General features: G+C 60.3%; 2 protein-coding genes across 25 annotated transcripts in view; both read right to left on the reverse strand.

Annotated features, from left to right (window-relative positions):
• EIF4G3 (eukaryotic translation initiation factor 4 gamma 3) overlaps positions 1-1660 on the reverse strand; it is a 156817-nt gene extending 155157 nt beyond the window's left edge. For 7 of the 19 annotated variants that reach the window (XM_063353964.1, XM_063353962.1, XM_063353960.1 and 4 more), the window contains exon 1: positions 923-1606. In XM_063353964.1, coding sequence (XP_063210034.1) covers positions 923-1110 — 188 coding nt within the window. In that variant the 5' untranslated portion in view covers positions 1111-1606. Of the gene's footprint in view, positions 1-922 lie in introns of all 19 variants that reach the window. The other 12 variants (XM_063353959.1, XM_063353951.1, XM_063353955.1 and 9 more) reach the window with 6 other exon arrangements.
• A 5469-nt stretch (positions 1661-7129) lies between these two features.
• On the reverse strand, positions 7130-20572 carry ECE1 (endothelin converting enzyme 1). Of its 6 annotated transcripts, XR_010073497.1 has the most exons (19): positions 20486-20572; positions 16974-17060; positions 15871-16012; positions 14483-14695; positions 12966-13090; positions 12445-12657; positions 12162-12353; positions 11526-11668; positions 11330-11444; positions 10996-11106; positions 10661-10759; positions 10460-10537; positions 9959-10062; positions 9641-9751; positions 9445-9512; positions 9176-9366; positions 8988-9083; positions 8363-8695; positions 7130-7893 (listed from the first exon to the last, which is right to left on the reverse strand). XR_010073497.1 is itself a non-coding variant. In XM_063353815.1 (18 exons), exons 1-18 carry the CDS (start codon positions 20486-20488, stop codon positions 8519-8521), a joined length of 2268 nt encoding a protein of 755 aa, XP_063209885.1. In that variant the 5' UTR covers positions 20489-20572; the 3' UTR covers positions 7925-8518. The 6 variants fall into 6 exon arrangements, 5 of the variants coding, with proteins under 5 accessions (XP_063209885.1, XP_063209889.1, XP_063209890.1 ...); XM_063353815.1 differs by lacking the exon at positions 7130-7893 and having other exon boundaries at positions 7925-8695; XM_063353819.1 differs by lacking the exons at positions 7130-7893; positions 20486-20572 and adding an exon at positions 17972-18033 and having other exon boundaries at positions 7925-8695.
• Between the last annotated feature and the right edge of the window lie 1352 nt (positions 20573-21924).

The following is a 21924-nucleotide window of genomic DNA, read 5'->3' on the forward strand; positions in this document are numbered from 1 at the left end:
GAAACAAAACCTCCCCCGGGCAGGCGGGCTGGCCACCCCACTTTCCTGCTGATCCCTGCAGTATTTCCCTCCTGACGTGGGGCCTAGTCGCAGCAGAGAACCCAAGACCTTTAAAAAACATTCGCAGCAGCCGCCACCGCCGGCCTCTCTTTTGTAGCAGTTGCGTGGCCGTTTTTGCCAGTGGGATATATATATTTATTTTTTTATATATATATATATATATATATATGTATTTTGAGTGGGAGCCTTCTCGCCATCGCACCGAGAAAGCGGCTCGGGGCGACGTGCCACCTGAGATTGATTTCGCCCCCCCCACCCCACCCCCAGCCAAGTTAAGAAAAAAAAAAAAAATAATAATAAGAAGAAGAAATTAAATTAAATAAATAAGTCGCAGCAAAATCGGCCCCAGCTCGGGGAAATAAAATTAAAAAAAAATAAAAAAATTTAAAAAAAAAAAAAGGGTTTAAATTCACCTGGAAAAATAAAAACCACAAGAAAACCAAAGCACTTACCTGGGCAGGAGCGGAGGCAAAACTGAGGAGGGATTTATAATTAAAAGTTTACCCTTGGGGGTCACCGCTGCTCGGGGGGGAGGGGGTGGGGGGAAGGGGGACCCTCTGCCTTCCCCAGAGGAAAGGGGGGGGGACCCCCCAAACCAGCCCGTCGGCAGAGAGGGGGGTCCCCACACCCCCCAGCAGGTGCAGCCCCCCCTTTACACGGCGGGGAAGGGGGGGGCACACAAACACACACACACACACACACATAAAGGAGTGGGGACCCCCCAACCGCCACCCCCACCCCCCGCGGGCCGCCCCCTCCCCACACCCCCCCACACACCCCCCCTGGGGCTGAGGGGGCCCCCGCGGCCCCTCGCCTCCCCCCCCCCCCCCCCCCCCCCCGCCTCACCCGGGGCAAAGGATACTGCTGGGGCGGCTGGGGCGGCAAGGCCCTGATGGTGGGGTGAGGCGCCGGCGCCGGGTGAGGGGGAGCCGGGGGGGGAGGCGGCCCCGCCGCCGCTGCCGCCGCCCCGCTCCCGGGGCCGGTCCCCGCCGCCGCCGCCGCCGCCGCCGCCGCGCCGGGTTTCAAAGCCGCCTTCTGCGGTAAACTCATCGCCAAGCCGAGCCACCACCCCCCGGCGGGGAGCGGGGCCGGGGCCGGGGGGGAGCCGGGGAGCGGGCCGGGGGCCGGTGCGGCGGCCGGGGCAGCGCGGCGGGCCGGCACCGGCGCCGGTCTCCGTGACAACGCGCCTCCCGGAGGGCTCGGCGCGGGGAGGGGACGGGAGAGGGGCCGGCGGGGAGGGGAGGGGGGGGAGGCGGCGGCTCAGGCCGCGCTGCTCATGAGCCGCCGGCGGCGGGGGGTCTCGGTCCCCCTCCCCGGGGGCAGCGGAGCCCTTCGCGGTGGCGGCTCTCGGGCGATGCCGGCGGATTTTCCTCACTGAAGTAGCGGAGCATCAAACATGGCGCTGCGGCCGCCTCCAGCAGTCCGGCAGGACGGACGCTCGGGCGCCTTCGGGCCGCTCCGGAGCCGCTCGGCCCACCGGCGTTCGGCAACCTTCGGCTCTTTCCGGAGCCGCTCGGCCCACAGCCGCTCGGCAACCTTCGGCTCTTTCCGGAGACCCTCGCTGGCGAGCAGCGCTCGGCAAACCTCGACTCTTTCCGGATACGCTCGGCAACTTTCGGCTCTTTCCGGAGCCGCTCGGCCCACAGCCGCTCGGCAACCTTCGGCTCTTTCCGGAGTCTCTCGCTGGCGAGTGGCGCTCGGCAACCTTCGGCTCTTTTCGGAGCTGCTCGGCAGCCTTCGGCTCCTTCCGCAACCCTTCGCTTCCCTCCGCGCTCAGCCCGGCACCTCCCGTGACCCTCGAGCGCTCGGGAAACTTCGGCTCTTTCCGGACACCGAGGGCGTTAGGGAGTTCGGGAAGCTTCGGGAATCCTCGGGAGGCGCTCGGGTCTCTTCGGAACCTCTCGGTAACGGCGAGGCCGCAGCTTCGGGCGGTTTCGGCTGGGCCCGGAAAGACTTCAGCGACCCTCGGCTGTGAGGGGGGCCCAGCTTTCCCCCTGCCCAAAAACTCACCCCCAGCCCTGTTGCCAGCCCTTATGGCCTCCCCAGCCACATCCCAGGCTCCCGGGGGGACTGGACAGGGCCGCAGCGCCTCATCAGGGCTGGGACCCCTGAGGGTGACATGGCGACTGTGAGGGAGGGCTGGCGGCCCTAGTGGGGTGATATGGTGTCTCTGAGGGAGGGCTGGCAGCCCTGAGGGTGACATGGCGGCTGTGAGGGAGGGCCAGCAGCCTTGAGGGTGACATGGTGGCTCTGAGGGAGGGCTGACCGCCCTGAGGGTGACGTGGCGGCTGTGAGGGAGGACTAGCAGCCCTGAGGGTGACATGGCGGCTGTGAGGGATGGCTGGTGGCCCTGAGGGTGACATGGCAGCTCTGAGGGAGGACTAGCAGCCCCGAGGGTGACATGGTGGCTGTAAGGGAGGGCTGGCAGCCTTGAAGGTGACATGGTGGCTCTGAGGGAGGGCCAACGGCCCTGAGGGTGACATGGCAGCTGTGAGGGAGGGCTGGCAGCCCCAAAAGTGACGTGGCAGCTCTGAGGGAAAGCCAGTGGCCCCGAGCGTGACGTGGCAGCTGTGGGGGATGGCTAGTGGCCCTGAAGGTGACATGGCAGCCCTGAGGGAGACGTGGCGGCTGTGAGGGAGGCCCAGCAGCCCACCTCTGGCCATGGGGATCAGTGTAGGGAGGGCTGTCTAGGCCTGCCCTGGTGGGGGGCAGGCATCCTCCTCACGCCCCCACACCATGCCTTCACCACCCCCAAGGGCTGCCGTGTCGCTGCCATCTTCAGTGTTTCACAGCCCTGCTCACGACCATCGCCGGGCTGAGCTCGGCAGGGGCAAAGGCGGTTTGTGCCGTCTCAGGGAGATAAAAAGGACCTCAGAGCAGATTCAAGCAGCTGCTGGGTTGTCCTGACTTGTCCTGCCCCACCGCTGGCTCCCGAGGGCTCATTCCAGCCGCCTGGCACCTACCGACGTTCCTGCCGCGCCGCACGTCCCAGGGAAACGCTCCCAGCACCTTCTCCATGCCGGCAGGTATTGCCATCCCAGGTCACCCAGCCTGAGGTACGCCGGCTGCTGTGAGAAAGTTTTCCATAGCTTATTTGTGTCCCGTCTGCTGCATCCTCGTAGTAGCTGCAGTAATACTTTAAAGCAATCACAAACCTTTAAACGTGAAAAGCTTCTTTTGTTACACAGCTCTCTTGGTGGTATGTTCAGGCGCTTGGCGAGTAACTAGTGTTGCAACTGGAAGTCGACAGAAGAATGATGGGGGTCTTGCGCGCTGAAGAAAACCCACCCAATGAGTCACATCTATCCACATCTCCGCAACAGCCCCATTTTGCGTAATTTTGAGTTTTAAAATACAAATCTGAAGGGGGAGAATCTGGACTGACTTTGTGGTGTTCACAACAGCAAGACGCAGCACAGCACCCGGTGGCCAAAAATTGGTAGAAGGGTCTTGAGTCCGTTTTGCCTTTTGAGTCAGACTCGGAATTATTAAACAATTGGGTTTGTGCAGGTCAGGTTTGGGACGTGACGCCTGTGCACGCCGACGCACGAGGGCTGCAGTGTACCCCGAGGCTCGCCCTCCTGCGAGGTGTGATCTCCGAAGAAAAGCTCCTGCGAGCTGCCAACGCCGCTTGAGCCGCCGCGGTGGCCTCCAGTAAGAGTAACCGTGCGACTGGAATAGTTTCTTACTGACTGAAGTGCTATCTACAGGGCACAGCCGCACCAAACCAGCGCACTGTGTAGTGCCAGAAGTTATTAGTGGAGCCGGTGGTGGAGGGAAGACGACTCGAGTGCTCTTTATTTTCCCTTTGTGCTTTTCGTTCTGCACAGGGAAACGCCTGGGAGGAGGTGAGCTCGCAGCTACCTCAAACTGCTTGTGGGAAATGGGGTGAAATGGAAAACGATGAGGTTTTTTTGGAGGAAAAAAGCCCCACCAAGCGTTGCCAGCCCGTAAAGAAGACCCAAATGGGGACTATTTCCATCTGTGGCCAGGAACAAATATTTAGCTACAAGAGGGGGCTCCAAGTATTTTTTTTTTCCTGAGCCATTTTTCCTCTACAGCCAACCGCCTGCCAGTTCGACTGCCGATTCCCCACCAGAACAGCTAAAGAGAGAAATGAGAATGACCTCCGCAAAAGGCCAAATAATACCCAGCTCCCCGAAAACGGGAGAACAAAGGAGGAACTTTTATCCTGGTAGGGGGTTTGCCCGAGGACTGATGGATCTCCAGACATCCCGGAGAGCTGCTGCGCTCACAGCACATCTCTCCCGTCTGCAGCCTGCTGGGAAGACAGATCCCCCTCCACGGCTCGTAAAGACTTTGCTTTTAATAATTTTTAGGGTGTGAGTAAAGCTGGGGCCGGGGAGTCAGTGCCCGGTGCCATTCCACCGACCGACTCCCGAGCGCGGCACTTCTCCTGGTACACCCCTCCGTGCGGAAGGAAATTCGTACCAAAAGCAAATTGACGTCTACGGCTCCCTCTGTTCTACAGAAATAGCTGCCTGTAAACACAGCTGCGAATGAGCCTCCCAGCTCCAGTATCTTTAGATATATCACTTCTTTTTGCCCATTTAGAAAGGAAAAAAGAAAAAAAGAACCCCATCATTTTCACCATATTGTCTGCTGAAGCTCCCAAGGCGTGCTAGCCATGCGAAGGAGCCTGGCTCTGCCTTAAAGCTCCTCCAAAGTCTATGTCTCCCCCCAGCCCTCCTTTTACCATTTTTTTTTTTTTCCCCTAAGAGGAAAAAGCAGACGGGTCTCTCTTCCATACTCCCCACATAGGACAATTTGGCCGACAAACCCTGCAGATTTGGCGAGTCTGAGCAAGTGCCAGCTGGATTCGCGCCCTTCCTACCGCCTCTGGTTCCTCTCCATTTCAGTTTTTCCTCCTGTTTTTCCTGCTGGCTTTATTAGCACCTGGGAACTGTAGTATCACCGCGGGCAGCTGGAGTTTACAGCGCCGAGCTCTTCTTTCGGAGCATCACCAGCTCTTTTTCCAGTCCCTCACGTACCTGGCACAGCAGAGGTGCTCACAAACACACGGCGAAAAGTGTAGTAGGAGGGTCAGAGGTGTTGGTGAACTTCGGAAAATAGAGGAAAGGATTGGGGTATTGCTGGAAAAGGGCTGCTTTCTTCCAGGAATTGTTTGAGGAAGCTTTTGGTCCGTTCACTGCCCTAAAACCTGACGGTCCCGATAGGTGACCCCAGCACTGGGGTGATATGTTGGGGGGTGAGATCCTGCATAGAGGGGGCAAACTGGGAAGGGGAAGGGCAGTTCAGAAGGTGGGTTTCAGCCTCTCGCAGCCTCGAAGGCTGGCTTGGCCCCACCAAACCTGTGAAAAACCACCATTTCCAGCTCATTTTGGAAGCTCCAGCACTCTCTGGGCACCCTCTTTCACCCAGCACGGCATAGTAGTGCCTCCTTCTTTGCTTTTCCCTCCACTGATCCCCTTCCAACACCCTCCAGGCAAAAAAAAAATAAAAAATAATAAAAAAAAAACATTAAAAAAACCAAAACATCCCTGCTTGGAGCTTTCCCCATTCCTCCTGCCCGGGCTCAGCCCTCGGCAAACATCTCTGCCCTCCGGGGCACGACTGAGCGCAAAATAAAGCAAATACCACCCAGGATCAGGCAAGTCCACGCCAGGCACTGGCACGCGAGTGGGATGAGTCACCTCCTGCCTTCACCCGGCAGCTTCCCAGACCCGCAAACATCCACCGCCGGCTCCGAGCCCGGCATGGGGAGCCTTGACCGCGGCATCCCCCTGCCCCGAATCAAGCTGATGCTCGCCCTTGAAATCCTTCCAGCCCCGAGGGTGTCCCCTCCACAGTGGCAGAGATAGCGCCTGCCCAGTCCCTCACTGCGAGTAACCCCCGGAGAGCCAAAATATTTCCCTTTTGGATGGTTAAACCGCCTCTAACAGCATCCCACCTCCCCACGCGATGGGCTGTGCTCCCCTCCCTACTTTCACCCCAGCCCTGCTCTCCCTGTTTAATTCCTCTTTGCCTTGCACCCACGCTGCTCCTCTCTTTTCCTAGGAATGCAGGTATTTCACCCCATTTTAAACCCGCGGGGCCAAATCCAGGCCAAGACACCACTCCGGTAGCGTCGCTGACTCCTGCCAGCCCGGCAGCTGAGAGTTCAAGCAATGATTTTCTCGGCTCCACCGCCCTCTGCGGGTTTGCGCCACCATTTCCAGCCAGATCCCAGGGAAAAAAACAAGGGCCAGTCTCCCAGCTCTGCAGGAAACCGAGGGCCTCGCGCCGAGGCGTGCAAGCAGAAAGCGTTTCGATTCAATCTGGGCGAGAAAACACAGTAAAAACAGCAAGAGGGAAATTTTACCGTCTATACTGATGCAACGCTCGCAGCCCCTGCGTGCTGCTGGCTCAGCCCTGCCCATCCCGGCAGCAAAAATGCTCTGTATTTCCAAGCGCTCGCTGCCGATGGGGCGAAACCAGGAGGCTGCAGCCCAAATCCAGTCCTTAATAACGAGCTGGGGCTAAATAGCAAACGAGCACCCAGCACATGTCTTGTTTTATGGCCACCAGCCCTCCCAGGTGCTCGGCTGGGAGCCCGCGGTCCAGGTCCTGCCTTGCATTTTTTCGGGCAAGCCTGAGGAAGCCACAGAGCATCCGTTCGGGAGTGAAACGTTGGCCTGCGTTAGCGAGCTGGCAGCAGCCAGCCGGCATCACGGAGCTATAAATACGGCCGTTTGGAGAGCAACCTGCGCGGGGCCGAGCACAGCCCGGCCAGCCAAAAAACTCACCCGGGAGGAAGGAAAAGCATCCGGGAAAGACCTCCCTGCCGGGGAGATGTGTGGGGCCATGCCATACGAGTGGAAAGCAACCACCCACCGGCAGCAAGAGTGAGGTTTTGGGGCATAAAACCCTGGCTTTAGCCTTGGAGAGAGGCGGCCGATGCCAAGCACAGGCTGGGAAAAGCCTCCTCAGCTCACTTTTGTCAGCACAGGATGGACTCATCGCTGGGGACAGGGAGAAAGATACGGAGAGGGGACACAAGACTCTCCCTGCTGTCCGAAAGAACAAGAGGTGAGCAGCTCCAGACCCAGTAAAAAGTATTTATTTCAATTACGATAAGCCCACGTAGGGTGAAAAAATAGTTACAAAAAAAATCCCGCCCCATCCCTTCTTTTACATATAAATATTAAAAATCCCTCTACGTCTTTGCTTTCTGTCTAGAGCAAGAAGGTGCCCCGCGAGACAACATGCAGCACCTGAGCTACTGTCAGTGGTTTCTTCTCAAAACCGCAAAAGGAGCATTAAAAAAAACCCTTAAAAAAAGCCCGTCGCCCCTATCCTGGCCAGATCTTACAGCGGTGCCGAACCGGACACGGAAGGATGGAGGTTTGGGGCCGTGCGGTGGTTTCGGGGCTTGCAGTTTCCCGGGCCGTACGGCGGCGAGTGAAGCAGTGGTAGGAACTGCCTGCGCTTGTCCAGGGAAGCCTTTGGGCCGGGAAAAAGCGGCTGACCTCTCTTCAGAGGCGACAGGAGGGAAAACCGGGTGCTCCATCCACAGCGTCACCGCCTCCGTGACATCTTTGGCATGTCAATTTGTCCCTTCGTGCTCCGGGATTAAAGCTAATCCCAGGAGCTGCAGCATCCCGGCAGAGCCTTTCTGCGACCCACAGCATCCTTCCAGCCCTGTCCCCAGGCCCGCTGTTCCCAATTTCCCCATCAGCATCCTCTGAGGACAGTCCCTCCTGGAGAAACCTGGGATCCGGGGCTGGCTACTCGCATCCGCAGCCCAGGCAGCCCCATCCAGCTTCCCCGGCCGAGGGACTGTCACCACAGGGTGCTGCACCTACAGCTGCACTGAGTAAAAAAAAAAAAAAAAATAAAAAAAAAATTTAATAAATATATGAATCTTTTACTAAAAAAGGCTTTTAAATGCATTTTCCCTGAAATTTTCCAGTGTATTCCACGACGCATGAACAAAAATATATATATTTCCCCTCCCCCCCACCAAAAAAAAAATATATCTTAAAATATTTTCCATCCTCATGTGCGTATCTTTGGAGAGAGGAAGGTACGTCAGGTGTATTTAGACACGCAGCCAAACGCACCGGCATCATGGCATTCCCTTTATCGCCTCCGAAAAAGAGGCATTTTGCCGGGGGGGTTGGGTCAGGCTGGAGCACTGCGTGTGTAAATACAGGGCAGTGCCCACGGATGCACGCGCCTCGACACGTGGCCCGGTCATGGTGGGAAGGAAAAGACCCCCAAAATCGAAGTCCTTTCACAAACGAGTGAGAGGATGAGGAATTTTCACAGTGGATCGAACCTCGGACGACACCGGGGACGCGGGGCGCCGCTCCGGCTGAGAGCTGGGCAGTTTGTTGCACGGAGAAGTGGTTTGAGCCTCTCAAAAGGACCGGGGAAATCCAGCTGTCGGCAAGGACGAAGCAACCGGCAGCCGGTTCCCTCCAGTGCTCGCCCATCACCAGACTTCGCATTTCTTGGGGGGGTTCATGGGGGAGCCGAGGGGGCAGCCGAAATGCTCCGCGAACTCCCGGGAGTTGGAGACTGTGCCGATGACGCGGAAACGCGAGGGGCTGTGGGGGTCGGTGATGAGCCCCTCGTGCGAGCTCTCCGGTGTGCGAACCGAACACCACACCTGCAAATGGAAGGCGAGAAGCACGAGTATGGTTGCCGGTAGCCGCAACCATAAGGCCCCACTCGGTGCCAAATCGGACCTCCCCGCTTGAGTGATGGGCACCTACACAGCTCGAGCTCCAGCTTTGTCTCGCTGTTTAACCAGCACCACCCCGGTCTGGTTCTCCATCCGCCACGCAGCATCTCTGGAGACCTCAGTTTTGCTGTCACACCCTCCCAACACCACTTGGCCATGCCTCCACCCCTCAAGAACCTGTGCGTCCGCCCTCCCTACCCACCACCGAGTGACCTACCTGGGCGAAGCCAACGAAGAAGAGCTGGTGGTTGGTGAGGCCGAGAGTTGGGAGGGTTTCCTCTTCCCCATTCTTTTTCAGCCAGTTTTGATATGCCTGGAGGCCAGGGAGCACAGTGGGCTCAGTGGACAACACCGATCCCACCACACCATGCCCCCCACCGCATCCCCCCAGCCCCGTGGCCCTACCCGGTAGGCAGCTTTGAGGCCACCGTTGTCAGCGATGTTCTCCCCGAGGGTGTGCTTGCCGTTGACGGCCTCGCCGTTGATGGTGTAGTTGCCGTACTGCTCCACCATGCATGCTGTCTGCCGCTTGAAGGCCTCCACCGAGGAGTTCTTCCACCAGGGACGCAGGTTGCCGTCCTTGTCATATTCCCGCCCTGCCGAAAACACAGTGGGTCCTCCATCACCCCGCCAGCCAACCCTCCGGCAGCCCACCCGCCTGGGCCTGGCCATACCTTGGTCATCGAAGGCATGCGTCAACTCATGACCCACCACCACGCCAATCCCACCAAAATTCAGTGACCTGCGGGAGGGCGATGCTGAGATTTAGAGAGCAGCCGCTGCTCCCCACAGCCATGAAGTTTAGCCTCCAGTTTTGGGATGGGAGGAAATTTGGGAATCCTGTCCTCCCTGTTTTCCTTAGGCTCTTACTTGGGAGACGCCCGGGTGTAAAAAGGGGCCTGGAGGATGCCGGCAGGGAAGACGATCTCGTTCTTGGTGGGAGAGTAGTATGCGTTGACGGTCGGAGGCGTCATGCTCCACCTGCAGGGACACGGACACGGCCAATGTGGCAGCACAAAGCCAATGCTGATGTTTGCTCCAACTCCATCCATTTATCACGGTGCAAAGCCATCAGCCCCAATTTAACTCCCCCAAACCAGCATGGCCTGGTGGACGACAAATCCCAGTGCTCCAGATATTGTGATATTCCCCACTGAGCACAACGGGGAAGTAGAGCAGAGGACTTACTGGTCCCGGTTGGGTGGTTTGCGAAGCTGGTCGGCGGTGACCCTGGCTGAGAAGTTGTAGAACTGCATGACGTTCTCGAAGTAGAGGTCAGACACAGCCTCGTACTGCAAAACAGCAAGGCATGAGCGGCGCGCGGTGATCGCCCGGCCCCGCTCCTCCCTCCATGGTCATATTTGAGCCTCCGGAGCCGGCTGAGTTACGGCCGCTCTCATTTCTCCTCCTCTCCAACATCTGCAGAGTCTCAGCGGAGCAATGAATCACCGTTACGGAAACCGGCTCCTCCTCTTCCCAGGCAGGGATCCCGAGAGCCACAGCCACCCCAGAACTGGCCCGCAGCTCTCCGGGAAGCCCCCAGAGAATGGCCAAGGACACCAGTGAGACCCTTCTGGAGGAAACCTAGGGCTTGAGGCTAACCCTGAGGCCGTGGTGATGGGCACACGTCCTGCATACGCCAGCAGAGGGGGGAACAGGGAACCCAGGGGATGTATCTGACCAACTCACATCATTAAAAACTTTATCCAGCTCCTTGGGGTCCATGATGAACTTGGGGTAGCCGATCATGTTGTAGATGGCATCTGCCTGGGGGGGTGACAAGGACCAGAGTGCTTTTGGTGCCAGGGATGGAAGGATGGGCTTGCCCAGCTCCACCACCCCCCACCGTCACCCCCTCCTCCCCAGCGCTGCTCCTCCCCAGCTCCTCACCTTCTCTTTGGCTGATTTCCTCGTCTCTTCGTCCATCCATTGCAAGGTCTCCAGGCTTTCCTCGAAGGCTGTTTTAATCTCCGCGATCATTTCCTCTGCCTGGACAAAAAAAGGCGGAGCAACGTCAGCCCGGAGAGACGGCTTCCACCCCGGAGACTTCAAGGACCCTTTGCCCCGGTGGGGAGGAAGAGGCCGGGATGCCGAAATGGCATGCAGACCCGTGAAAAACCCAGTGAAAGGAGATGCACGGTGGACAAAAGGTGGGCAGAGAAACATTGGCTGCCCCAACTGTCCACCGTCGTGGTGGCTTGCACGCTGCTCGCGTGGGGACGTACCACCTGCTTGCTGTCCTCGGCGAAGGTGGCCTTGACGAACATGGCCCCCAGGGCGAAGCCCAGGTTGTTGTCCGTGTCGCTGATGCAAAATTTCCAGCGCGGGAGGCAGGTCTGCATGGGGAGAGAGGTGGTCGCCAGTGGCCAAAGTCCCGCACCTTCCCATCCCCTTGTCCCACTGGGAGATGGGGTCCGCATCCATCCCCCTGCACCGGAGCTGCCACCCCAAAACCTGCCCCACATCTCTAGTTTTTGGATGCAATGTGATGAGGACTTTGCTTAAAAAGCTGTCACCACTTTAACGGTGACATGGGGGCAGTGGGGGGCTCCCCCTCACCTTCTTCGTCCCGTACATCACTTCCATGAATTTTTCCTCAGCATCCTGGAAGCGCTGGTCAAGGAAGGGGCTGGTTTTCCGCACCAGGTTCCAGATCATGTAGTTGTTGAGGAGACTGTGGCAAGAGGTGGTGAGCAGGCGGCAGGACGTGCCTGCCCTCCCCGGGCAGCCCTCCGTGCGGGCTGGGGGCTCTCACCATTTATCGGTGGCCAGGATGAGGTCGGAGACCTGCTCCAGGTACTCCTTGGCGTAGACCACGACGGGCTCCGACTCGTTGAGCTCCACGGGGTAGAAGACGGTGGAGAGGAAGGGCATCCAGTCCACGGCTGGCGCCAGCTCCTGCAAAAGCCATGCCGCTGCTATGGACCCAAAAACCATCCAAGGGGGGGTGGCAGCCGCTTCCCGAGCTGGAAGCCGCTGCATCAGCCCCCGTTTGAGGGATTCAGCTGATTTTGCAGAGACCGCTTCCCATAACAGCAGCATCCTCCAAAGGTCGGAGGGGAGTAAACAATTTCCTCCCGCAAAGGAAAAGAAAGTGGGGCGGGCGTCAAAAATGTTGACATAAGCCATTAGGGCCCCTTCGGGGACACGGGGAGGTGACCGAGTTGACGTCCGCAGCCGGACCGCAGCCCTGAGGGTGGTCCAGAGAATGGGAGGAGCGGGTCAGGGTGGGATTTCCCCAAGGAGGACATGGGCCAAGCTATTGCACAAGAGCTTCCCAGACGGTGTCAGCCAGCATTAGGCTTCCTCAGAGGAGCTGCGTCACCTCCACCCGTCCATCCCGCTTCCCAAACCACGGCGGAGCGGGGAGGCTTGCCAGCTCCATCCCTACCTTTAGGTCTCCGGCTGTCATTTTATGGTAGATGACCTCCTCGTCCCGGTGTTTCTCCTGCGGGATGGTGATGTTGGCCAACGCCGTCTCAAAATCCAAGATCTGCTGCATCTGCTGCCGCGTCGACTCCTCGTCGGTGCCGCCCAGGTACATCCCCAGCTGCACCATGTAGTTCAGGTACCCGGCGAGCACCTACATGGTGGGATGGGGGGGGATCAGCATGGTGGGTGCCACCCACCCATGGCACCTCCCGGCAAAGCCAGATTTCCCCCGACAACCTGACCTTCTCGTTCTCCGTCTTGTTCAGGTAGTAATCCCGCGACGGCAGGCCTAGCCCCGACTGATCCACCTGGATGACGTTGCTGTTGGAGTTTTTGGAGTCGGCGCTGACGTAGACGGAGAAGAAAGGCGAGGTGCGGTAATGCGCTGTCACATCCCGCAGCGTCGCGTTGAAATTGTCCCCTGCGCAGGGACCCGTGATGTTCCAGCCGCCCAGCTGGGGAGAGACAGCAACCAGTTTTTGGGTAAGGAATGACCACCTGGAGCTGCTTAAATATCCCCCCAATGCCCACCCTGGGGGGAAACATCTTGCAATGGGTCTAAAAAGCTCAGGAGAGGCAAGACCTGCCTGTAAACCTTACAAATCCCTTCCCCTCTCTGCCCGCCTGCCCTGAGGGATGCTCTTCCCCAGGAAGCACCGGGAATGGGGTCTGGAGGGGGCTGGGACTGCCCATAAAGGAGCTTTTTCCTCCCATTTTGCAGCCGCCCGGGGAAGGCAGCTTTGCTGCAAGGCAGGGGACGAACCTTTTGGATGAGGTCCATGAGCGGGGCAGCGCGCAGCTCCTCGATCTTGCTCTCGTTCATGCAGGCTTGGTAGTAACGCTGCGCCTTGCGCTCCGCCTCGCTCGACACGTTGGCTGTGGTGTTTTCTACGGGAGGTAGCCAGAGGGGCTCACAGGGGGTCCCCGAGGATGGACATCCATCCCCCATCCTGCCGATGCCTGCCAGAGCCCCCATCCTTCCACCGGAGAAACATTCAGCCCCGTTTTGGGCAAAGCCAGGCTCCAAAAAGGCGCCGAGGATTGTCCCACCGATCTCCTCTGTGACCCCAAGGGCATCCCGTGGCCCCCAGCCCTTCCTGGCCTCCTGCCTCCATCTCCTCTCCCACCCGCAGCGACTGCTCCGGCTCTTTGGAGCAGAAAGATAAAGAAAGAAAAAACAAAAAGCATTTTTCCAGCAGCTCTGATGTTCCCAGCATCATCCAGCCCCCTGCGCTGCCCTTGCCCCCGTGCTGGCGCTCTCCAGCTCTATATTATTTATTCCTGCGAGAAGGAACAATAAACCCATTTTTCTCCTCTGCCTCCAAAACCCAAAACCATCCTTTTATTTTTTTTTTCCCCCCACTCTAAAATTCTGCTTCCCCAGAGGTTTAGGGGTTTTTTTTGTTGTTGTTTTTTTTTTTTTTTTTATTTTATTTTCCTCATGACACAGCTTGCACCTTTGGCTTCCCAGCTGTGTGGTTTTATTAACTAAAGGTCCCTCGGCTCCAAGGAATTCAAGGAAATGCCGAGCGCGACCGCTTGGACGGAGGCCCGGTCCCTTCTCCCGGTAAAACCAGCGCCAGATTTCTGCGGGAAGAGCCAGGGATGAAGCCGTTCCCGCGCCACCCCCCTTCTTCTGAAAGACAACACTCTCCCCAAACCTTCTCTTTTCAGATAATCAGCCCCGGCGCAGTGGAAAGTGCTGATAAGGAGCCAGTTGTTTGCTCAAAGCTTGAACAAACCGTCCCCGCCGGTTGCTCGGATAAGCCGCCCCAGTTCGGTGTTCGCACGCAGAGGCTGAGCCCAGGATCCTCCCTCCGCCGGGGGAATTTTGGCCCCCCAAAAACCAGCCTGATCAGCAGCCAGCACCCCAAAAAGGGTGCTCACAAAGGCTGGAAGCTCTAGCAGGAGGAAAAAAACATCTCCTTGGGGTGATATTGGGGTGCTACGGTCTCTGGATGCAGTCTGAGGTGCAAATCCTGAATTTCAGAACTCCTGGGAATGCCGCCATGGGGTTTGTGGAGTCAAGGCCGGGACCCTTCCCCTGCTCGTCACCAAAGAGCCGCGTCAGCACGGCCAAAAATCCCATGGGCATCCAGGAGAGCAAACACAGCCAGGATCTGCTTCCCAATGTCCTTGCAGCGCGCACGCGTCACGGATCGGTTTGACACTGGGGGTTTAAGTCCAACCTTACGTCCTCGCGGGCATGTTTCTGGCATCCCCTGGACCTAAAGGGACTCCTTGGCCCCGTGGGGGTCCCCACCGCTCCCACGTACTCACCCAGCAGATGCTTCATGATGGCCTGGTTGTGCTCCCAGAGGTTGTTGAAGGTGCCCCAGCGCGAGTGGCCATCGGGGAGGGGGTTGGCCTTGATCCAGCCCCCGCAGGCGTAGCTGAAAAAGTCCTCGCAGGGATTCACCGCCCGGTCCAGCGAGCTGAGGATGGAGCTGGTGACGGAGATGCAGGCTTCCGACAGGCACACGGCGGGTGACCCTGGGGGGTGGGAATGAGGGGTTCAGCTCCTCCGCCGCGGCGTGACGAGCTGCACCAGGGAGCATCCTGCCCCGTGACGAAGGATGTGGGCAAATATCCTATCTGGTGCCCGAGCATCCCACCCTGTGCCTTAACACCCCGCTCCAGGGCAACGATATCCAGGGGCAAGTAATATGAACCAGCATCCCATCCCCGAGCATCCTGCCCGAGCATCCCGTCCCAGGGCGAGGGATGCGGGCGAGCGTCTCATCCTGTGCCCAAGCGTCCTGTCCAGCGCCTGAGCATCCCATCCTGGGAAGGATCATGGAATCATAGAATTGCCAAGGTTGGAAGGGACTTTTCAGACCATCGAGTCCAACCATCAACCTAACTCTGACAAAAACCATCACTAAACCATATCGCTAAGCACCGCGTCTGCGCGGCTTTTAAATCCCTCCAGGGATGGTGACTCAACCATTGCCCTGAGCAGCCTCTTCCAATGCTTGATAACCCTTTCAGCATAAAAATTTTTCCTAATATCTAATCTAAACCTCCCCTGGCACAACTTGAGGCCGTTTCCTCTTGTCCCCTCGCCTGTTCCCTGGGAGAAGAGCCCGACCCCCCCGGCTACCCCCTCCTTTCAGGGAGCTGTAGGGAGCGAGAAGGTCTCCCCTCAGCCTCCTTTTCTGCAGGCTGAACACCCCCAGCTCCCTCAGCCGCTCCTCATGAGACTTGTGCTCCAAACCCCTCATCAGCTCCCTCGCCCTTCTCCGGACTCGCTCCAGCACCTCAAAATCTTTCTTGTAGTGAGGAAGGATGTGGGCAAGCATCCCATCCTCTGCCCAAGCATCCAGTTCTGGGGTAAAGCATGAGACGCGCATCCCTTCCTGGGGCAAGGGATGCAGGCAAACACCCTGCCGCGTGCCCGAGCATCCCACCCTGGGCTGAGGGATGCAGGCAAGCATCCTATCCCCTGCCTCAGCATCCTGCCCCATGGCAAGGGATGCAGGCAAACACCCTGTCTTGTGCCCACGCATCCCACCCCACACCTGAACATCCTGCCTGGTACCTCCGAATCCCGCCCTGGGGCAAGGGAGGCGGGTGAGCATCCCGTCCTGGACCCAGGCATCCCATCCCAGCGAACCCACCCCCCCCAGGTCAAGGGCGTAGGACCCCTGCGCGGTGCGAGGACTTACGGGCTCTGTACTGGAAGATGAGACCCAGTAGACACGCGGCCAGCACGGTCCCCAGCACCCCCACCACCACCAGCAGCTGCTTCTCGGAGCGCGTCCGCTCAGCCCAGCACCCCGGGCTGCTCCTCGAGCCGCGGAAGTTCACCTGCGGGAAAAGCAGCGACGTTTCCCCACTGGCGGAAAAACCCACCCGTGCGTCCCCCATTTGACTCCCTGCAGCCCGCGGCACGAATTTGGCCCCCGGCGAGGGATCCGACATGGCTGGGGCTGGGAAAGGCGGCAGCTGCCTTCCAGAAACCAGCCAGGAAGGGCGGCACAATGGCAGGAAAGGGAGCGGGGCGAGCGTTTCGGCAGGCTCACCTGCTACGCTGTGCCACCCGAATCCCTCCTCAAGCACGGCTGTATCCCCCCCGCCCCCCCCCCGGTGGTCCCTGTCCCCACCGCCGGCGCTGGGAGAGGGTGGGGGCCACCACGGCATTGGGAAGTGCCGTAACAGGATACTCCCGCTCAGCCGAAAAACATCCCCAGGAAACATCCCGATGTGACGGCGAGCGGAGATGGCCCTGACGGGGAAAGCGAAAAAACACAGCGGAGCCCTGATTTTTGGGGCAGTAAACACCATTTTGGGCAGAGGCCGATGGGGCTGGCAGCAGGGCCGGCACCGAGAGCGTCGCTCCGGCCCCAAATCTTCCCCGGCAAGGCCGGACGCTGGCAGCCGTGGGGTTTCTTCTCACCACCCGTGGTCCTTTTTAAGCCGCTTTCCCGCTGCTCAGGGAGGAATTAACCTAATCCCCTTTTGTGTGGGGACAAAGCTCCCACCGTCGCGATAATTGCTCGCCCCGGCCATGCCAGGAAGGGGCTCGGCCGGCAAAAAACTGGGTGCTGGGGCTTTGCAAAGAGGATCTGGTCCCGCAGGCTCCCCCGTCGCTGCTGCCGGGAGGGGAGCAAAGGGCAGCAGGAGCCAACACGGCTCTGCCCACGCCAGACTTTGCCCCGTGGAAAGGCTGGTCCCAGGCGGAAAAACCTTCTCCAACCTCCTTTGCTGCTTTCCAGGACCTAAAATCGCCTTTTTTCCCCCCCCCGCTAAACCACACAAGAACCCCTACCTGGAAGCCGTTGGGGTACCCATCGCTTTCACTGATGGAGTCCAGGGGGTCTTCGTCGTCCAGCGTCGCCCGCTTGTAGGTCGACATCTGCGCGGGGAGAACGGCAAACAGAGGTGCTCAGGGGCTCGGGACCGACGAGGAGGAGGAAGGAGGGCGAGGAAGGGATACGCACCCCCTAAAGCCGCCTCCTCCTCCGGGGAGCTAAATCCCGAATGGCTCCGGGGTAGTAAAGCGCTAAACAAACACCGGAGGAAGGTTATGGAAAGCAACGCAGCCGGAGCCAAAAGCTGAGCAAAGCCCGAACCCGCCTCGCTTTCCCCCGGGGCCGCGTTGTGCAACCTCCCCTTCAGCCTGGAATAACGCCGGTTCCTCCTCCAACGGCTCCCGGCCCCGAAACGGGGTGCAGGTCCTCCCCTGTGCCGGGGAAGCCCGGTGTGCCGGGGACCTGAGAAAGGCTGGTAGCGGAGAAAATGGCTTTTCACACCGAAACTACCAGCTCGCTCGCGCTCCACGCCCCATCTGCGAACCGTGCGCACCCCGAAACACCCCGTGGCTCCCTCTGAGCACCCAAAGGCGACGGCACCTTGAATTTCGGCTACTGACGGGCTCCCTCCCAGCTCCTTGTCCCCCGGGGCGTTATCTCGCGCCGGTGCCCTGCTCTTATCTCATCCCCCAGCAGAAAAACAAGGGGAAACCTCACCGGTTGGCAGCTGGCCCTTATCGTGCCGCCGCCACCGTTTCCTTCCCCCCTGGCACGGCCCTGCCACCCAGCCAGATTGTCTGCCGCCGGGGAAAACAACCCTCCGCCTGCCGCCGAGGGGGTGAGCCCCCCAAAACCCACCCTGAGCCCCGGCCACCGACGGGCCGAGCGGCGCCGGTCACGTCCCTTCGGCCCCCACGCAGCGCAGGGCTGGGGTTCGCACCCATCCAGATGTCCCCATCCCACTGGTATCGTCCCCAAAGGGACGCTGAGTTGATCCAACCCAACGCAGCCGCACCTCAGTTTCCCCTGGCAGGAAGGCGCACGCAACGAAAGCGCAAGTTCTCAGCCCCGTCGCCGCTAATGGCCTTCCCCAACTTCCCCTCGCACAATTATTAACGAATCCCCTCCTCCCCCCGGATCCCCGGTCGCAGCCTGGCTTTAATCAGCCACAAAACCCACCCCGGGGAGGAAAAAGGGTTAAAAGAAAAAAAAGGCAGTTTCCCTCCTCGGTTGTGCAAAAAGCTCAGTTTCCAGCCCCAAAATCTCCTCCAGGTGCCTTGAGCCTGCAAACTGCAACGCGGGAAGGGGGAGGAAGCTTTAACTGCAGGATTTTATCGCCGGTGAAATCTGATTTTATACTTTTTTTCCATCCGCTTTCACTTTTCCCCCTTGTTTTCGCACTTCGCGCATGGCTGAAATTCACAGCTCCAGGCACAAATCCCCGGGGTGAGGGGGCGGGCGGGGGGGGGGGGGAGTCCATGAAGCCCCCACGGCACCGAATTCCTGAAGTCCCAGCTTCCAGCCAAGGTTTGCACTCCGTTTCCTGAGGAAATGAGGTTTTTTCGGCGATCCCCCACCCCGCCTGCCTGCCCCACACTGAAAACAGCAGGAAAAAGAGAAAAGGGGGGGGGGGAAAAACACCTTCCCCCCCCCCCCCCCCCCCCAACCTTTCTCTAGGGATGTGCTGGCTCAACCCCATATTAGACATCGGGGAATCCAAGCTGAGCTTGAACACCTCCCCCCCCCACCCAAACACCCCCGGGATCAACCCCCAGCATCTTTAATTTGAGGGAAATTGGGTCCGGGAGGTATTTTTAACGCCGTTACCCCCCCACCACCACCTTACCCCACATTGGGGGCATGGGGGCAAAGCAGCACCCATGGGTGCTGCCCACCCCTCACTGCTCCAGCTTGCAAAGCAGCGACACCCCCTTTTTTGGGGTCAAAACGGGGTGGTTTTTGGCCACCCCCCGCTCTGCTTTTTGTTTAAGTCACAATAAAAACGCAGCTCCAACAGGGTGGGGGGGACCCACGGGTGCGGGGGGGCACGCATGCTTTACACCCCCCCCTCCAAGCCGAGGGTTTTCCCCTCCCTTCTCTTCCTAACTTATAAAAGTCTTCGCCGGGCCTTAAATCGCCCGATTTGCCCCCAAACCGCTCCTCCGCCTTAAAAAACAATAAACCCCGAGCGTTTCGAGCCCGCAGCCGCCGAGGAAGGTCCGGGGGGGGGGGAGGTGGGAAGGGGGCACCCACCACCCTGCACCCCACCCCCCCCACACCCTCCGGGGGAGCCCCCTCACCCCGGTATCGTGGTGGTGGTGGGGGAGCCCCTCACCCCGGTATCGGGGCGCCGCCGCCGGTTCCTTTCAATTCCCGCCCGGGCGCCATTTCGGAGCAACCACGGCCGCGATCGCGGGCGATGGCGTTTCTCTTCCCCCCCCCCCAACTCCTAATTTCACCCCCAGCCCCCCCAGACCATCCCCGCACCCCCAAACCTCCCCCGCACCCAGCGGCGCCCGCCCGGGCTCCCCCCCAGCACCCATGGGTGCCCCCTGCACCTCCAGGACCTGCAGTCAGCACCCAGCGGCTCATTAAGATGCTCAGGGGGTAATTAGCAACGCCTGGCTTTCATTAGGGGCCCTGGCGTTAATTAGGGGTGCTGGGATGGGGGGGGGGGGCTGGGACATAGGGGTGCTGGGGGGGGGGGCACCCAGTTTTGCAGGGAGCCCCCAGCTGCAGATAAATAATAAAAAAAAAAGCCTAAAAAGGAACAAAAACCGGTTAAAGTTTGCCAAAAAAAACCCGGGGGGGGGGGGAGGGAGGAGGCCAGTTTGCAAAGAGCCCCCCCCTCCAAAAGTGGGTGCTGCTGGGGGGGGGGGGCACCCCTCCACTTGCAGGGGGAAACCCAGTGCAAATCCCTGCGGGTTTGGGTCAAGGGCTGGGGGCTGGGGGGGGGGCACCCACTTTGGTGTCCCCCCCCCACCCTGGGGACCCGCTGGCCACAAAGCAAAGCCGGCTGGGGGAGTCGATGGGCGGTGACGGGGGGGGGCACGCAGGGGTGTTGGTGGGGGGTCCCTTGGAGGGTGCAAGGGGGGGTGCGTTGGGGGGTGTTGGGGGGTCCCAGGGGGCTACAGGTGTATCCCATGGGGGTCCCATGGGGGTGCGGCTGGATCCCGTGGGGGTCCCTTGGGGGGGTGCACTGGGGTCCTATGGGGGTCCCTTGGGGGGGTGCAATGGGGGTTCCATGGGGGGGTGCATGGGGTGAAATGGGGGCCCACGGGGGTTCTGTGGGGATGCCATGGGGGTCCCTTCGGGGGTGCATGGGAGTCACTTGTGGGGGGGAAAAGGGGGGTCCCATGGGGGTGCAGAGGGGGGTCCCTTGGGGGATCCCATGGGGGGGTTGCAACACGCATCCCACGGGCGACGCATCGCCCCGGTTCGGCCAGATGACCCGACCCCCAACCCCCCCACCCGCATTAGGGGTGCCGCCTGCGCCGCCCCCCCCCCCCCCCCCCCCGCATTCACTCACCATGGCTGCCCCCCCGCTCCCGCCGGCCTCGGCCCCCCCCCACCCCCCACCCCCGGGGCGGGCTCCGCTGAGCCCCGGCGCAGCTCGTTACGCGGCGGAGAGTGACGGCGGGTGACGAGCAAAGGCCGTACCTGGGATGGGAAACCAATGGGGCCGCCGGGGGGGGGCGGGGGGGGGGGGCGGGCTCCTCCCCCGCCTCCTTTAACTCTTTCGGGGGGCCCAAATCCCGCCTTGGGGGGGGTCCCTGTGTGTCCTGTGTTTGTGTCCCCTTCCCCCCCCCCACCCCCCCAGCAGCTGCTGCGAGCATCCCCCCCGGTAAATCACGGCAACTCACTCGCCGGCGCAGGGATGCGGGGTGTTGGTGCGAGCGTGCGGTGGTGCGAGGGTATGGTTGTGTGAGGGTACGGTTGTGCGACTGAGTGGTTGTGCGAGCGTGCGGTTGTGCGAGGGTATGGTTGTGCGAGCGCGTGGTTGTCCGAAGGTACGGTTGTGCAAGGGTACGGTTGTGCGAGTGCGCGGTTGTGCGAGCGCGTGGTTGTGCGAGGGTACGGTTGTGCGAGCGCGTGGTTGTGCGAGTGCGCGGTTGTGCGAGGGTACGGTTGTGCGAGGGTACGGTTGTGCGAGCGCGCGGTTGTGCGAGCAGGCGGTGCTGCCGGGGGCCCAAAGCGTGCAAGCGCGCGGCCGTGCCCGCAGGCGAGCGTGCAAGGAAGGCCGCGAAGCCCCGCGCTCGTGCAAGCGAGCGGTTTCGCGAGCCGCCAAGCACGCACCCGTGCAAGGGCCCGGGGGGTGTGAGGGGGGGAGAGGCACGCGTGCCGCGTCGCACGCGTGGGCGCAGGCGACTGCGTGAGCGTGCAAGCGCACAATCACGTGCGAGCCCGCGATTGTGTGCACGCAGACCGTCGTGCGAGCGTGCGCGCCCCCGCTCGTGCAAGGGCACGATTTTGCGAGCGTGCAATGGTGCGAGCTTATAAATTTATAAGCCTTGCCCGCCCCCCCCACCTCCCCCCCCGTGTTTCACAGCCCCTCGCAGGGTTTCGGGGTTCGAGCCTGGCCGGGTTCGTGCACGTGGCCTCGCAGCGAGGAGTTCCCCAGATTGCGGCTCTCCGTGTGCCGGGCTAACGAGCTTTTTAATTAGCTTTCCAATTAGCTTTCCAGCACCCGCAGCGACGTTGCATATGGGGTGACCTATGGGGGGGGGGGGGAGGGACACGGTGCCACCACCCCGGACCCCTGTGCCGGGCCGGCGGGCTGAGCACTGACACGCTCGTCTCACGGATGGAGCGACAAACCTCCAAAGAAACGGGGGGGCGGGATGCAAAGGGACGGTGTCGGGAGCGGGGGGGGATGCCGGGGGGATTGGGGGGGGCCTGCAGGAGCCCTGCCCATCCCCGTGGCGTCAGGGCGCCCTTGGTGACACCCCGAAGCTTTCGGGGCGGGGG

This window comes from Chroicocephalus ridibundus, chromosome 16 (genome assembly GCF_963924245.1).
Source record: "Chroicocephalus ridibundus chromosome 16, bChrRid1.1, whole genome shotgun sequence".
Lineage (NCBI taxonomy): Eukaryota > Metazoa > Chordata > Aves > Charadriiformes > Laridae > Chroicocephalus > Chroicocephalus ridibundus.